This window comes from Colletotrichum tamarilloi (genome assembly GCF_030869305.1).
Source record: "Colletotrichum tamarilloi strain Tom-12 chromosome Unknown Scaffold_38.1, whole genome shotgun sequence".
NCBI classification, from domain to species: Eukaryota; Fungi; Ascomycota; class Sordariomycetes; order Glomerellales; family Glomerellaceae; genus Colletotrichum; species Colletotrichum tamarilloi.
The window spans coordinates 201,128-218,167 of record NW_026849421.1 but is presented as its reverse complement, the minus strand read 5'-3'; the positions used below and the strand labels follow the sequence as shown (position 1 = coordinate 218,167).

Sequence of the window (17,040 nt, the reverse complement as noted above, 5' to 3'; positions counted from 1 at the left end):
CCCTCTCTCTCTCTGGGAACGCCCAGGACTGGGGGGCGGCAGTGGATCGATATATGTCCTTATCCCTCCAGGCGACCGACCGTTGGGACGAAAGAATGCGGGAGGGGAGGCAGACGGTGGTAGACGGTGGAAGTGGGAAGCGTCAAACCATCGCGGGGAGGAGGCGTCCGTGCAAAATGATGGGAACGAGAGCTAGCGGCCTCGAAGGTGGAACGCCATGATCAGACTTTCTCGAGTTACCTTACCTCGTCCACAAGTCTCTCGTGAGATGGAGCCCCCTCCAGAGCCTAGGGGGTAGGTAGAAAGGGACCCAATTTGAGGCAAGGGGAGACGAAGCGAAGAGACCAACAACCGGAAACGCGGCGCGGCGGCAGGCGGAGGAAGTGGAGGAGTAAGTCACTGGTGAGTGGGGGAATGGAGGAACCTGAGGGACCTCAGGGCAGATCAAGGGAGGAAGAAGGCGTCGTCACCAAGAGAAGTCTAGTACGCTTCGTCTAGGGGCCGCTCGGTGGACTCGTGGCGCTGAGACTCGGGGTCGGGCTGGCCTCTGCTCGCAATTTATTTTTCTTATTCCTCGTTTAAGGTAGCTTTCGGAGGCGCGAACGTCCACGAGGCTTCCTCCCCAGAGACAACACTTGTGGAAGGAAAATCTGGGACATACGGGGGCGCGAACGAGGCGTGACGGCGAAGAAAAAAGTAGGCAAGTCTTAGAGAGAACAGAGCCAGAAGGGCCAAAGAAAACGAACCATGTGGTAACGGATGCGTATGGAAGCCCCCAAAGCCCAACTGCAAAGAGAGAGAGAAGAGGATACCCAGTTTGACAGCGCCATACTGGAGCTCCGTGATGTTCCTGCTTGCCGGCGCCTTGCAGGTCCAGGACGGTCCACCACTTGGAGACGTGTAGTGTACCCAGAGTGTGTCACTCTTCTGACTTGAGGAAAGTGCTCGGGCGCGAGACAAGAGTCAATCCCGAGTCCCAAGTTTGGAAGCGAGACCGCAGCATTGGGTTTTTGCTGAGATGTGACCAAGTACGCGGTATCGGCTGCGAAAGGTCCCAAAGGAGACACACGAACTTGGAAAACTTGACAAGTTGACAGATGGAGAAGCTGCCGGGTGAGGGCATCCCGGCGCAGCCCAGTGGATTGGGGAGCAAAGAACTGCAAGGGGAAGTTTGCTTTTTTCCCCTTTCGTGTCTGCTCTCTGCCAGTCTGTCATCGGAAGAAATCCAAGCAGGTAGACAGACGGGTCCCGGTTGACAGCTAGGCAAACCTGGTTCTGGTTACGTCCGGCAGCAAAGAGTGCGGACCAAGAGCGGGCTTGAGCATGAAGATGGCAGACGGACGGTGGACCGGGGGTTTAGAAAAAGAAACGACGATCATCACGTTTGGCGTGCGTCGGACAACAAGGACCCAAGCCCGTTCGTCCCTATTTGCTCGGTTATCAGGAGATCCTTGAAGGAGGACAAACGGAATAGGAGAAAAGACTTTTGGAGCCTGGAGGTTGAGGAGAAAGCTGACGGCGCCCAGGACGCTGGGTGGCCCTGGCCAGGGATATGCGGTAGGGGTGCAGCGCGCACGGTGGCAGTATATGCAGCATGCAGCATACAGCGATGCGAAGCGATAGCGATGAGATTCGCTACAGTTCCCAATGGTGGGTGGTGATGTGCAGCCAGGGTGCTCATATCACGGTCAGACTTGTGAGAGGCTGCGTTTGTTAGAAAGGTACTTGTCAAGTTGTCACTCCTCTCTTGCTATGTTTGTCTTGTTGGAATATCTGGTGGAAGAGAGCAAAGTAGAAGCTGGAATTTCTTGGTTGGCGTTAGTTTCTGAAGTGTCTTGCCCTGGACCCACGGTGTGACCAATACACTGGGGCGGCAGCCTCTTGTGTCAGATGCTCAATGGAATGATATTAGATTCTTTTGGCGTTGTTGGCAATTGTTCGGCCTGCCTCGTAATTGCCTACATTGTTTCCCTCTGTAAATGGTCTTTCTTGATGTTGATCGGCCCGAGGTGTTGTCGATGTAATTTGACGGGTATACCCAAGATTGCCATGGGAAAACAGAGTACCGAAAGAGGTAATGATGCGACCGTTTTCATATGACGGGAACCCAGCTAGAAAAGAGAATAGTCGAGGATGAGTGGTGACTAAGAAACTAAGCAGGAACTAAGTCGATTCCGTGTCCGTCCGCAAGAATAGCAGGACATTTGTGGCTTGTTTTGGCTTCTCTCCGTCATCTCCCAGGCCGTCTTCCGTTTACAATTATGAGTTTTGCCCTACGGACATAAGAAAAGGTACCTTGTGAGGCATGCAGAGAACGTCGGCCGTTTTCTCGGTTGATAATGTCTCACAACCGTGTTGTGTTTAATAACACACAATGAGCCTTCATTTCATTTGCAATCTTGGGTTCTGTACACAATGCCAGTCAAAATCATCGCCAAATGAGCGAGATTGAAATGATAGAAGCAACGCTAGCTTCGGCATGTTCCCGCCGACCTAGACTGCTCATGTTCTGAGAGGCTTACCTTACCTAAGGACGATGGATAGGGGAAGAGTCTCTCACTAACAGAGACGATTCACAAACATCTCACAATCCAAAACCCGGCCGTCCCAACGCCGGCAACGGGCTCAAGCGCTAGTTCCCCCTCCCTAGTCCTGAATTCCTGCATCTTTCAGGCCCACCACCAGCACGAAAAAGGCGCGAGGTGCCCGAGAGTGACGTGACTTGTCACCTCGAGCCTCTCACTCACTCATTCTTCACTCACAACTTGTGACTTTCACTTGACCCAAGTGCAGGGAGTGAGTCTCAGCGCATCTGGCATGAAGGAAGCTTATCGGCTTATGCAGCGCACAAACCGCATCGGGCTGATATTTTGGGTCGGGGGGTTACATTCATTAGTTCCGTGGGTTCTTGTAAATCTCATCCGACGTGTCGACTATCTATCTGTCTATGGAAAGGAATGCGAAGCTACTGAAGATATTTACACTCTCATACACTCACACACACAGCCTATGCTTGGCTCACAAATTCTGCAATGCACGCACATTTCAGCTCTTTGCATCTTCGTCAACTCTTCCCCCCTGCCTCAATACAACCCTCGGTGCATTCATAGTTTGGTGGCCCATGCACTGCTGAAGTCCCCTTTCGTTGCCCTCTCCCAATCTTCCCCCTTGCTCGCGGCTATGAATAATGCATCGGATCGCTGGGTAACCATGCACATGTCCTTGACTTCGCAACCCCTGCCCGGCATCCAGCTCTGCACTGCACCGCCAATGATCCATGCACAACTTGCATCCCGCTCGCTAAACTTATCCCAATGATCTCCGTGGAGCTTCCCCCCCTTCCCGTCCGTCCAGCCGGACGCATCCCCCGTGAGGGATCCTCCCTGCCTCCGATTCCCGAGGCCTGTCGAGCCCTGTTTGGCTGTTCCCACTCTATTCAACTCCATCCCTCCACATCGCTCCAAAAGCTCGGCTTCCTTCGCGCACTCTTTTACCTGCTTGCTGTCTCCCTTTCCTCCCTTTGGACCCTTTCCCATAGGTAATGCTGACCAAACCAAAGATCCGGCCTATCGTTACCGACGACAGCCGCATGATCGAATCGCCCTCCCGACAAGACCCCGTGCCGGATCGTGATGCTACTGTACGGTGACGACGGCAAGGTAGTATTCCGCAAAGAGACCCCCAGTCGCCGGGGACGCCACGGCCTTTCGGCCTCGGCCTCGACCTCGACCTGAACTCTCGGCTCCATCTCCCTCGCTCTCCCTTGCGCGGCGAACAGACCTTTTTATTCTTGTTGTTTTTTATCTCTCTTTCGCCCGTCCACCATCCTCATCACACACACACACATCACATTCACGACACATATCACACATCACCATCTTCAACTCCAGGCAAAGCCTAGAGTTTTTCCTAGCTTTCCTACGCTCTACGCTCTAGCCCTCCTCAGTTCCTAGTCATTCCTTTACGCCCCCTCCTTCCCCATCTTCCATCCCCCGGTCCGCTCAACAATCCCGCTTGACCCCCTTGTCTTACCTCCCATCCCTCATCCGCAACACAGGCCGCTCTGCAACCCTTTCTTTCACTCTCTCCGCATGCGCAAGAGCCGAAACATTTGTCCCAGAAACAAGAAACGCCCCATGTCTGCGCCGTGCCGAACTTGTCCGACCCAAGATTCAAGACTTACGAGATCCAGCCATGGGCCGGGCAAAAAGCACATACCTTGATCTTCCCAGCCCAGCATCGCCTACCCACCAGAGACACCTAAAAGGGGGACCGTCGTCAGGGATCTTGTTGCCAGCTTTTGCTGAGTTGGTGCAAGCTACGGTTAAGCTGCCTTTGGAATGGTTCGCACAGCCAGACAGGGGACACCCCGTCCTCCCTTTCTATACAAGTCCATCCCATCCAGCCCGAAAAGAATTGTGTAACTGCCCGTCAAAACCTTCAGACGAACGAATGACACATGTCTCCTCTCTCCACAAAATCATTCAACCCGAGGTGCCTGACCTTGCTTGACATCCACCGTGCCATCCTAGTCGCTCATCCTCCTCGTCCTCCACATCCTTGGGCTACACCAAGGTATTAAGTATTGGTAGGCACCAGCAAACTCTGCCTGTGTCTTTGGAGTACGGACTACGGAATACGTTCCACAAAAAATGTTTCTCTCTTTTTCCTTGCCCAATCTGAATCACAAACATCTGAATCATATTCTTAGTTACGCTGAGAGTCAGACACAGCATCTCGCCCTCCAAGTTCTAGGCTCCCGTAAACCAAGATCTCGCTCCTTCTTTCCAAGCCTTCCCACCATGGTCCATCTATCAAATTGTGAAAAAGAAAGCAAACTCTCCACAGAGGCTTGACTAACAGAGAGACGGTGCCCCGAGCAACCGAATCTTAACTCGGCCGTCCCCTACTCCTCCTCCAAGTTCTCGGCTCGCCTATCCCTCCCAGGGGAGTAAGGCGTGTCAGGCTCACCCAAACGGGCGGAAGAGTGCTCACAAATTGTTTATTCCAAGCCCCCGAGATCTATCATTCGTCGCCTCTCGTAAAAAGACAGAATTACAAGCCACACAAGCAGCCAAAGAGGGGAAACGCCATGTGGTTTTCCCGCTACCGAGCCACGTTTGCTTTGCTTTGCTACGCTATGCTTCTCTTTTGCCTCGCCTCGCCGTTTGATTCCTTTCTTTCCACGCACATAGTCTCTCTTTTTTTCCCACAAACCTCACCAGAACGGAGTTGACAAAAGTACAAATTTTCGGCCGGCACTCGGACACACACAAGAGTACTTACACGACCCCCTCCGTCTATCACCAAGCACCGCCAAGACCATCCAGTCCACAAAGTAAGCCAACCACACATCTAGAAATCGCAACTCCGAGACGACGGCCACCGCAGGATTACCCATCCCCCGGGATGGACTGGCGCAAGTATCGTCGCAGTATATACGATAGCTTTCGCGCCCAAGCCCGCCCGCCGCCCGCCGCCGCCGACCGCCCGTCCGCCAGCCAGCCCATCCGGCACCGAGCAAACCTCCCTTCTTACTAACGTAGCCCTCCACCAAGACCTAGAAGACACACCTGCCACACCTGTCTCCTCGTCAAAACGTCCGTCCGAGATCCGCCATTTAAAAAAAACGGCTTTTCCGGTGATGGTCCCGTCTCACCAGCAGCGTCCCGTCACCACCCCCCAGGAAAACATACGGGTATCCCATCCGTATCGTCCGTGTCTCGTGTCGGCTAACCGCGTCAAGCTAAAAGGGCTCACAAAGTCAAAAGGCAAGCGTGACAACTCACGCCATCATCATACGAACAAGTAAACCCCAAGCGAGAAACTTCAAATCTTGTCGAATTCGACCAAAACTAAGGTGATCGACGATGATGACACTACACTGAAACTTTCCTCAACTTTCCATTCCCCCAACCTCCTCCTCCTCCTCCTTCTCGAAAACACAAAACCTCGAAAAGGAAATATCAAACGCCAAAACGGCGAGGCTTGTAAACGCGAGGACAGCCTAGCAGCTAGCAAGTTTAAAGTTTTCTTCTTCTTCTTCACAGTCTAGGCTCTCCTCCGAGTTCGTCTCTCTCTCTCTACCCTGCTTACACTTAAACCATGCTTGCTCACTAGCTCTTTTCTCTCCTCTCCTCTCCAACACATCACATACTCTCCCCAATCATCATCACTTTCGCTGTTTCTAAAAGTGTCCAAGCCACCCGAACACACGCGACGCGAAAAGCGCGACGACGCCTTGTTTCCTTGATCTAACCTGAATCCCCCCCCCAGAAGGCGCCACGCGCCGTCGCCTCTACGATCCCCCTGCCATGTCTTGGGTTCCAACAGGAACCTGCTCCGTACGGGACTCTGGAGTAGGTATTAGTTTTGCCTTCGAGATGCCGTGATGGAAGTGACGAAATTGAAAAGAAAGAAAAAAAGACTGAAATCCATGCAAAAAACTAAAAAATAACTAACAGCTAACGTTCCATCTAAGAGACTCGGTGCGTCGGTAAGCCCTCTGCTGGTTTCCTCTTATCCCCCAACCGTGACAATTTGTCTAGAGAGTTTTCCGAGGAACTCGCGTGCGCGATCACATACTGTACACACGCCGTCGTCATCCCGCCGACGCTTGTGAAGAACAGAATTTTTTTCAGGAGCCAAACTACGGGAGAGCGGGATGCTATCCCCGGCCCCTGCATAAGTGGCCGCCTCACCAAGTTGATGAAGTCCCGCTCTTTCTCACCAACTCTCAACGCGATACGATGCCATGTCACTTTCCTGCCCATTTTTCCTCTTCCTAAGATAGTCAAGAGGCACGCGCGTTGAATGATAAATGTGCCTCATATGGACGGCACATCATTATTCGGCCTACCTAAACCTGATGCCGGTCACCAGGGCTCGCCTCGCTTTCCTCCGCCGCCTCTCTCTGCCCCAAAGCTGCTTTTCCTAGCTGCTTTCTAGCTTTCCCCCTAATGCATCCTTGCCCTGAGGGGCCAAATGTCCGTGCCAAAGAGCTCTTTTTCTCTCCTCATGGCCAGACCAAAAGATAGAATTCCCTAGAGGCAAGCAAACCTTGTTGCCGTCACAAGATGATGCCCAATGTTTCCCCTTGCTTCAAGAAACCTGTAAACGCCAGGAGCTCATATGTCCCTTGTCTCCGTGATGCAAAAACCCTTGTTGTGCCCAATTCAGGCAGCTGTATCGAGTCTACTCTAACAAAAAATGGAAAAAGAATCGTCACGTCACAATTCCGGTAGGTTGGCCTAACGTTTGTGAGGCTTTCTCTGAATGAAGGGATCGGCCTTCTGCTTCTTCCTGTGGATGACTGGTCCGTTTGGTCCACCCTGTCCAGGAGGCTAGGGTTTGTGTTAGCCTCGTTCAGAAGTTCAGGGTCTCTTAGCTGACTCACTCTCTGTGGCAAATTACGGTTCTGCGGAAGTGAAGAGTTGGTAGGCAACGTCCTCGAAGACGATGCCGTCGTCTCCATCGCCGGCGGTCGTGCAGCTGGTGTCAGACCGAGGGCTACCATGGCAGAAGGGTCCTTCGCCGGCTTCGGTGCCTTGGGCTCCTTGGCCTGGATCATGGCTTTGGGCCCCGTCGGTGGCGGTCTGTTGGGCAGCCGGTTCTGTTCGGTCGCCATCTATAATTGTTGTGTTAGGAATTGCTGGGGAAGATTCTCTGCTATTATCATTGCTCGTGTCGTCACATACCCTCTTCGCGCCACGCTGTCCTTCATTGGCATCAGATGGTCTCTTCTTGGACTCTTGCTTCGCCGTAGATGATTGGATAATTGGTGGCCGATCCGAGTTTCGGGCGGCAGAATGGTGTGCGTCGCCTCGGTTGTTTCCCTCCCAGGAGCCTGATCGACGCTCCGGGACGGGGTAGTTTGTCGGTGGTTGCTGGGCCGGCTGAGACGGCTTTCGGGGCTGCGCCGTGGGCGCCACATCTGCCAAGTCCACGTCTTTGATCTGAAGCTGGTCCACTATCTCAGCATCAAAGTCATTCTTCTGCGCGGGTTTCGGCGGCGACGGGGGCAACGCCTGTAGAACGCTCGGCTTCTGCAGCATTGACATGACATCTCCCTTGGTGTAGAGTGATCTTTGCTTGGCGTTGTCGATGAGCTTATTCCAGAACTCTCCCTGCACCAGGGCTCTAGAATCTCCCAAAATCCACAGAGAGGATTTAGCACGGGTGAGACCGACGTTCATACGTCTAATATCCTTGACGAAACCAATACCGCCGGTAGGATCAGCTCGGACGCAAGAGAAGATGATAATCTCGCACTCTCGACCCTGGAAGGCATCCGTGGTATTGAACTCAATGTCCTCGGTGATCGACTCTCCGTAACGACGCGCGAACTGCCACTTCAGCTCTTGCAACTGAGCTTTATACGGCGTAATGATACCAATCTTTCCGCGCACATCGTAGTTTCGTCCGAAATCCGTCTTGAACCGCTCGTAAAGCTGCATGGCAACCTTCAACTCGGAGTGGTTGACCAGAGAGCGACCCTTGCTGCCCTTTGACTGGGTACCCTCGACATCGAAGAACCGGTAGGGGCCAAGGAGGGCGCTTGCGTGCCAAGGCTGGCGACGGAGTGCGCTCATATCTTCTCCGTCCACAAGCTTGCCTTCGTAGAATTCCAAGCTGGGGAACAAGCTGATCTCGGGGTGCATACGGTATTGGCGGTCGAGGAGATGGACATAGTCAGGATGATTTTGCTGCATTCGGACGAACAGACTCTGGTCGTATCCAAATCTAGCGGCGGATTGAGAAAGCACAGTGGGTGGCAACTGCTTCGGGTCACCGACGAGGATACACTTGGTGCAACCGTACTTCAACGGAATCAGGGCGCTGAGCTCAACACACTGCGCTGCCTCGTCGATGATGACCGTCTCGAACTCGACGTTGAGGTTCTTGAACATCTCGTGACCACTACCGCTGAGCGTGGCGCAGAGAACCTGGGCTCCATCAAGAATCTCTTGCTGGATTTGCCGGCGTCGAATCTCGGCTTCACGACTGACTGTGTTGCCGCTCGTCTTGTCATCGTCAATCTTGGCTCCAATGTTAATCTGAGCACGCTTCAACTGATCGAAAGCTCGCTGCAGGGCTAGCGAAAGATTGCGGTCACCGTTTTTGCGCGCCTCGTCCAGTTTGGGTCGGAGCTCCGCCAGTTCGTCTCTGATTTTGGCCGCGTCATTATGCATCTTGTCGCGTTCCTCCTTGGCTTTGTTCTGCGTGGTGTCTCCCTCGAGTTTTTTCTTGACCAACTCATCGAGAGTGACGTCTCGGACGGCGGCGTTGATTGCATCGCTTCTTCCCAGACGAAGCACATTGATCTTGTGGAAAGACCCGGTCATCGTCTTGACGCCCTGCTTCAGACGCAACACCAGCTCGTCTACAGCGGCGTTACTGGGAGCGCATACCAGAAGCTTCTTCGGCATGGCGGCTTGGCCCTGAGTAGGAAGCTTGGGCTTGATAGCCGTTCCAGGGGGTTGGATGTTGCCGGTGAGCAGCGAGCCGACCATGGCCACAATTGTCTTCGTCTTGCCCGTACCGGGAGGTCTGTAAAGTGTTAGCGTATGTATAAAAGATGAGAGGAACGAAATGGTCCTTACCCTTGAATCAAGGTGAAGCCATCGTTGTCCTTAGCACCGAGAATGGCTTTGGCCTGACCAGGGTTGAGCTGGTAATTCTGCATGACGCCCTTGACAGCCTCGTCGCCGTACTTCAGAATGGGCGATGGCTCGGCTTTGAGAACCTCAAGCATGAGGTCGTAGTATTGCAGACTCTCAAGGGCTGCATACTCTCGCTCAATAGTCGTCATATTGGTGATCTTGACGGCTTGGAGTTCAGCGCCAACACCGAGGGCATTGATGGCAAGCAAGGGGTTATTCTTGCTATTCAAGCGGTATGTCACTTCCAGCCTTTCCTTCTTGTACGTAGTTTTCCAAATTCTTGCCAGAGCATGGGCTTCAGACTTGTCCGTCAGAGGATCAGTGCTGTTTGACACCAAAATAATGTCACCCTCTGATAGCAGCCTTTCCTTGCTCTCAGTCTTGGGAATGCTGGCAGTCACTTCAAGGAATTTATCAACATTCATACGAGACGCGATCTTGAGTCCGTACGGCTTAGAGGTCGACTCATCTTTGGCAGTCACAAAAGATCGCCAGGCTTCAGAAATCAGGAGACCCAAAAAGGTCTGCTTGTACTCCTGAGGGTGGGCATACGAGCTTGCAACCCGTGTAATCGCCATTGAAGACGAGGTCGAGGGCGGATCATTGCCCTCGTGGAAGATGTCCCATTCCAGGATGGCTTGATGAAGTTGATCCATCGGGGGGATCAAACGCGCACGCATATCCTTGGCAGAGCGTTGTACCTTTACCTTCTTGACTGGGCCTCGCGTCTTTTCGAGCAGTGCCCGTTCGCGACGTCTTTGGGCTTCATCAACAGCCTTTTGGCCTTGTTGGCCCTTGTTAATGAGGTTGTTGAGATCCTCCTCTCCAGAGTCATCATCCTCTTCCTCGTCGCTGTCGACCAGGATTTGACTCTTCTGCGTTGTGTGTTCTTTGCCAACTACACCACTAAGTCCCTTTAGCCCCGAGCCCTCACCCACATTGGCGGCTCCCCGGAGAGCGCGAACTCTTGCAACCTCATCGGCATCTCTCTTAGCTTTCTCCAATTTGGCTTTCTTGCGCGACTCAATGAGGGCGTTCTTCGATGCTTGAGTGACCACTGGCTCAAGCTTGGGCTTGACGGCCATGCGGGGGATGGCTGGCGGCGCTTTCTGGCGAGCGGCCATTTGGTCCAAGATTGATCTTTTCTTGTCGACGGAACTGCTGAGCTCGAGAACGTCGTCCTTGTTTGACCGAACGGCCTGGGACGTTGGTGTTGAAGAACCGGACTTGGACCAGGCATCGAGGAAACTCTGTTTCTTTGGCTTCTCCTTAGAAACTGGCTGGATCTGGATGATTTCAATGTCATCATCTTCACCCAGAGCTTTCAGAAGCTCGGCACGCTGTTGGTCGTTCATGTTGGTAGTGACTGGGTAGCGGCCGGTTGTCGATAACTTGATACAGGAGTCTTGGACGTAATTCTTAGAGTCGCTGGGGATGTCGATTGAATTCTCACGCAGTCTCGTCAGTAACTTAGCCACAACCTTAACTGTGACTTCAACCAGGTAGGTATCCCTCAGTCGAAGCATCCTGACAATGCCAAAGAGGTGACGCTGAGGATCCTTCAGAAGCTGTTGCATCTTGGTCAGTTCTTCTTCTTTCGGCTTTGCCTGCTTCACGTCGTTCTGCGAGGTAGTAGCTTGCAGCGCCGATGCAAATAGACCATCCTGGGCAAGCATGCCGTCTGCCAACTCGATGACATCGCGACAAAAGTCCTGCATCACTTTGATATCGGCAAGATGAGACCAGTTGCCGGTAGATGTGAACGCGACCTCGATGTATCTCCAGTGGGCAACCCACCAGCCAGTGACGGCGATCTGTTCATTGCTGTCCAAAGTTTTGGATCTGAGGATGCCAGATGAAAGATCACCGAGACCTGAGAGCACGACTTTGGCGGTGTTGATGATATTGCGAGCGGGTCCCCATGCTGCATGTGCCGGCTCCATGATTCTTCTTATTGCGAAGATCATTGAAGAGAGAGTGGTGCTAAGGTTCCGTTCAAGTAAAACGGTGAGTGCGTCCTCCTTGGAAGGCTGTTCGGTAATCAACTTGATAAGTTCGGCACTGGCACTGCTGATTTCGTCCTCGCCGTGGACTGTGAAAGCAATGATGGGCCGAATGCTCTGGGCCAGGAGGCACAGCTCGTTGAGTTGCGTTGACGTAAACTCGCACATTCGCTGCAGAACGCGTCCGAGTGCCTCCGCAACCATTTGGAAACGGGTATTGAAGCTCTTCTTCGCCGGATCCAACTTTTCAGGTTCCTTTCTATTGGGATGGAATCTCTCAACGTTGATAAGAGGAGCCATTGCCATCAGCATGGTCTTGGCTAGGATGAGCTTGCCTTCGTAAAGGTTTTCCAGGAATCCGTCCCACAAGTCTGCCGATTTGCGGGTGACGGCAGTCTGGATCGGCTTGGGCGTAGCCTTGCGAAGTTCGAGATGCTCCTCAGCAGTTACTCTAGAGTCCAAGCTCAAGGCGGCACTAATGACGCTCATGGCTGCCTTGGGCACACCCAGTGTGTGTTGATCCGTGCTTCTGGTGTCCGCTCCTTCGTTGATGATATCTTTGTACTTGAGAGTGACGTTGAGAATTGTGTTGATGTAGACAGATGTGGTGCCTGAGATGACATCAATTGTAGGGTCCAGAAACGATCGCAGGACATGGTCTAGCGCATCTAAGCCAGCCCTGATACAAGCGGCCTTTCCTTGCTCTCCGATTCTAGCATCGTGGATGACTTGCTCGAAAAGCAGGTGAAGCAGCTGTTCGCAAGCATCGCCCTTTTGCTGACGTTTAAGTGAGGCAATCCATGTGTTGATCCACGAGGTTGTGATTGACTCGACCGAGTCATTTTTGCCCGTGCCATCGTCATACTTGATGGCGAAGGTCAAAGATTGCGCAAGAAGCTGCTTGAACAAAGGCTGGGAGAGGAGCTGCTCAATGACGACGAATGGTCTCGCGTCACCAATAGTATCCCAGAAAGCCTGTGGTGACGTTTCGAGCAGGACAGTCAACGCTTGAATGATGAGCAGCAGGATCGCCTCCGACTCGCACTGCATATGAACGAAGAGCAAGTCGTAGATGCTGGGCTTGATCTCCATACCCCGAATTCCGTGCAACAAGAGCTTCTCGTCTAGGGTCTTGATGATCCAGTTGACGGCTTTCCAGAAACGTTCGATCTCCGGAAGGGATGCGGGATCTCTGGGGTTGAGTGCTGAAACTGACTGAATAGCGACCACCAAGTTGTCGTGAATAGCCCAATTGAATTGCTCTTGTGTCAAAGACTTTGGCCGCAGGCGCTCCCAGGACTTTTCGGCGAATTGGAGGCGGACCTTGTCTTCTCCAAAGAGGAACTGGGTCATGGCAGGGAGCAGGACGTTTTCACCCAGCTTCAGTGGCTTCTTGCCAGAGAGGCGGACGAAGACGAACTGGAACAGAGTTCTTTTCTCCGGCACGCTGACGTATGCCATACAACATAGAGCCTCGTAAACAGTGAGCAAAACTGCGCCCTGTTCCTCGCCCAAGTCGCTCCTCGCAAAGGCGCGGCCTTCATTCTCAACCTTCAATATGATGTCCTTGGCCCATTGAAGACCTTTGTCGATTCGGTCGAAATCGAAGCGGTGGAGGCAGTTCTCGATGCCGGCGACGGCTTCCTCTGGCCATTTTCTAAAGTACCATTAGTTTGGTCACGGCGAACGCTCGTGGCGTTCTGGCTAGTCTGAACTTACTCGGAAAAGACCTGAAGATACTTCTTGCGATACATGTGCCAGTTGAGGACGCACTTGTCGCAGTTGTGGAGGTTAATAGCCATCCGGCTGCCCCAGGCGTCGAGCCAAACACCAGCCTTATCTTTGCCATAGGCAAGGAGAAGACTAGTCCAGTAGGCGATGTCGAGCCGCTCCTTCCATTTTTCTACTCTCTCCTTCTTCTCTAGAGCTGTGATATCTTCGCCATCAGTGTTTAGGTCGTCGTAGTCCTCAAAATCATCCTCGTCAACCTTGGGACAGAGAAGGTGGAAGTCGGGAGGAATTTGGGTAAACTTCCGATAGCTCTGCTCGAGGATATCCTCGACCGGTTGTGACTCCATTTTACTGCAGTGATCGAGCCCGTCGAGGCATATCGTGAGGGTGATCGAGATCGGACAAGCGCAAGATAGCTCGATGGTTTGCGTTGAGTGACTCGCGATGCGACAGGCGAAGGAGCTTCAGCAGTGGTGGTGGTGAATTCGGAAGGAAGGACTCGTCGTACTCTTGCGAGCAAGACGGAAGGTGGTGAGATAGCTGAAATCTGCGCGAGATTCAAGTGTGAAGCAAAGTCAGACCTTGCGGATGTCAGCTTGAGAGACACACGTGACAGGTCTTGCGTCTGCGAGCCGGAAGACTGTCGATTTTCGTGGTTGTCTCTCCTCGGTTGCTCGGTGTTGCGATAGAAACGGTCTCAAGGTCAGGCAAACGGAAATAGCCTCGTGGGGAAAAGAAAAATAGGCTTCAGCGAAACAGCCCGCTGTAGGGAACGGTGAGCTTGGAGGAGGAAGGCCGCGGGAAGGAAAGGGAAAGCCCACGATCTTCTGGTTTGGTTGTTGGAGGGGGAAAGAAGGTAGCTGAAGGCAATCAAAAGGTGAAGCCAGGCAAGTGGGCTGCAAAAATGGCAGTGACACGCTCCGGCCCGGCCAGGACGCGGCCAGGCGTCAATTCCCATTAAAGCGTGTCGACAAGGGGGTGGGGACTTGACCCATCGTGAGGTACCTCATTGGAGGTAGCGCGTGGCAGGCTGAAAGGGTACTGGAGTTTGTGCAGTGGCTAACTTGGACAATGCTGTGGCACAGGAACAAGGAGGCTTTTACTGTGAGCGCACAGACCATACCTTAAATCTCACCTCAAAGCATCCAACATTGGTCCCTTGATGACCTTCTTGGTCCTGCATTCTTCAACAACACCATGATTGAACTTTAGCTTAGCCCATGCTAATGAGTCCATGTCATACATGAATGAATTCAACGAACAACTAAGCATTTCTATTTCTGGCAAACCAATATCTATCCTGGCTTCCCGAGACCGCACCAGCGGCGTCTCTCTGAAGTCTAGAATTACAGTATGGCAATGTTGGAAGACCAACATGAATAGAAATCCATGACTGGGCTCTCTCATGGTGTTCATTACCTCCAAAGTGACCACTGGCATTTAGACTTTGTACTCAGTTGGATATGAATCACAGACAAAGTCGTCACAAATAGCAAGGAGCTCCCTCGGGCTCAAGTTAGTGCAATAGCAACATTAATGTATGGCATAGTGGAAATCAGGGAGTGTCACTGCCTAGCAGTTCTCATTCATGTTTTTGCTCAAGCTAGTTGAATCCCGCCGGTCCGCAATCAGATCTCCCAAATGAAAGCACCCCCCATATGCCCTTCTGGGTAACTTCGTGCGCCCATCACACCATGCTGTGGATGAGAATGGCGACCCGCCGCAGATAATAGATCCTCCAGATGCCTCCCCCAAAAATAGTCTTTTCATGACGTGTCTCTTTTGCGGATGATCCATCTCGATGATAGATCCAGCCACCTAAAAACAATGTATCGCATTCCCTTGGTCCCAGGGACCTAATGCTCTCCACCCCGGGCTAAACAATATGTTCGTCTAATCGGCCCCTGATACACCAGCTTGAGGCTTGGTGAATTTTACCCACACATCGAGTCTGCCCGACTCTCTCACACTCTTGTTCTTCACCTTCGCCTGAGTCTGTTTCTTGTCACGAGCCAGGAGGTGCTCAAGTGGACAGACAGTACTATTCCACTTCGTAGTACCTTCCACTGTCGACCCTTGGCAACGGTAGCAATTTCCACCGTGCTCAATGAACAACTGATGAAGTCCATACTTGAGGTGGTCGGGTACTCGAAAGTCGCAGTGCATGTATGTGTCGTTCGGGCTTGCTTTCATGGGGGCCCATCCCAGCCATCTTGTCATCCGATGTACATGGGTGTCGACCGCAAAGCTGGGCATCTGCAAATTGAATAGTAGAAGACAAGAAGCAGTCTTGACTGCGACCTGGGGGTATTTGACGAGTTCCAGCATTGCATCATGTGGCTTCATGATTCGGATGTGATCCAGTGTTAGTATGCCCGCATTAATCTTGCTCAGCTGGTGTTCCCTTTGTTCTGGGCTCAATCTCGCTGTCCCAGGCGAATTGCTGGGATCTTTCGTGTCTTTCTCCTTGAGGTACATCTTTGCCCTTTTCTTGTTATCTTTGCGAATCATGCTAAGGCACGTCTTGATGGCATTATACTTTGTGGGACCAAGTCCACCTGGTCGAAAAGCCTCCAGCACTGCATCTTTCGGGGCCTTTCGCAGAGCATTCCAATTGATACTCTCTGGGCCAGGTCCTTTCTTGTCAAGCATACCAATCAGTTTGATGATATTTTCTATCACCTTGTCGGCGCTTTCTCGGGTGACCGACTGGCTGATGATTGTTCTCATCATGGCATCAACCAAGCATGGCACTTCTCCACAACCAGCGACATTGGCAGAAGCTGGCGGTATTGTGGCTGGCTGGATAAAGTTAAGTGCTTTGCGCTTCGCAGGCTCTTCACTCTGCTCTCTCTTTTGATATTCCTGAACAAGGATGTCGTAGACAACCTGGCACTCCCCTGCACTAGGTCCAGGCCAGTCGCGGTACGGTGTCTCTCCTGGCATCAGTCCATAATCCTTCTCCTTGACGACATTCTGTTCGTCCTCTGAATCTAGGTCGTCAGTTGAATCTGGATCACTTCCTGCTTTGTCGATCGTCTCTTCGTTTGCCTCACTGAGATCCACGGTCGCTGTTGTCGGCTTCTTTAATCGCCGGTATCTCTTGGAAGCTTTCTCTAAATCTTCTGCAGTCATGTTCTTTCTCGTCGACGCAAAATCATCAGAGCAGCTGTTTGGGAACGAGTTCTCATCTCTGACGATGACCTCCAGGTTGGAAATGTAACTTCCTAAACCATGGGGGAGATCTACCCTGATCTCCTGGGTAGATGATGAGTCCTTGGATGCGGCTTTCACTCGCTTAATCGCTTGTGGATGGTAATCATCCTCTTCGTTGTCTTCAGCGTGTCTCTTCACCCCAGGAGCAGCCGATCGTAACATTCTTGTGCCCCCTGAAGGTCTTTTGTTGGTAGCGTTCTTGATAGAAACCAGCCAAAACTTTCTGTCTTCTTTTGGTGAACGCACGTTTTCTTGGTCCGCTGGCTCTGGAGGACTCCTTTGGGGGGTATGTGTGGTAGAGTTTTGGTAGAATGCCTCTTTATCTGCTGGTCGACGGACCGTCCCGTTGTGTACTGGCAATTGAATCGCTCCTGCGTCCGTTGGAAGTTGGATCGCTCCTGCATCAGCTGGTGGTGGGATTGCTTTTG

General features: G+C 52.4%; 2 protein-coding genes across 2 annotated transcripts; both read right to left on the bottom strand.

Moving 5' to 3' along the window:
• Positions 1–7,250: 7,250 nt before the first annotated feature.
• On the bottom strand, positions 7,251–13,743 carry CTAM01_09547 (helicase sen1; the record flags this gene model as incomplete). The annotated part of the gene is made up of 5 exons (XM_060525566.1): positions 7,251–7,343; positions 7,397–7,627; positions 7,698–9,549; positions 9,603–13,322; positions 13,385–13,743. 5 exons carry the CDS (start codon positions 13,741–13,743, stop codon positions 7,251–7,253), a joined length of 6,255 nt encoding a protein of 2,084 aa, XP_060379812.1.
• A 1,546-nt stretch (positions 13,744–15,289) lies between these two features.
• On the bottom strand, positions 15,290–16,774 carry CTAM01_09546 (HhH-GPD family base excision DNA repair protein; the record flags this gene model as incomplete). The annotated part of the gene is made up of 1 exon (XM_060525565.1): positions 15,290–16,774. One exon carries the CDS (start codon positions 16,772–16,774, stop codon positions 15,290–15,292), a length of 1,485 nt encoding a protein of 494 aa, XP_060379811.1.
• Between the last annotated feature and the right edge of the window lie 266 nt (positions 16,775–17,040).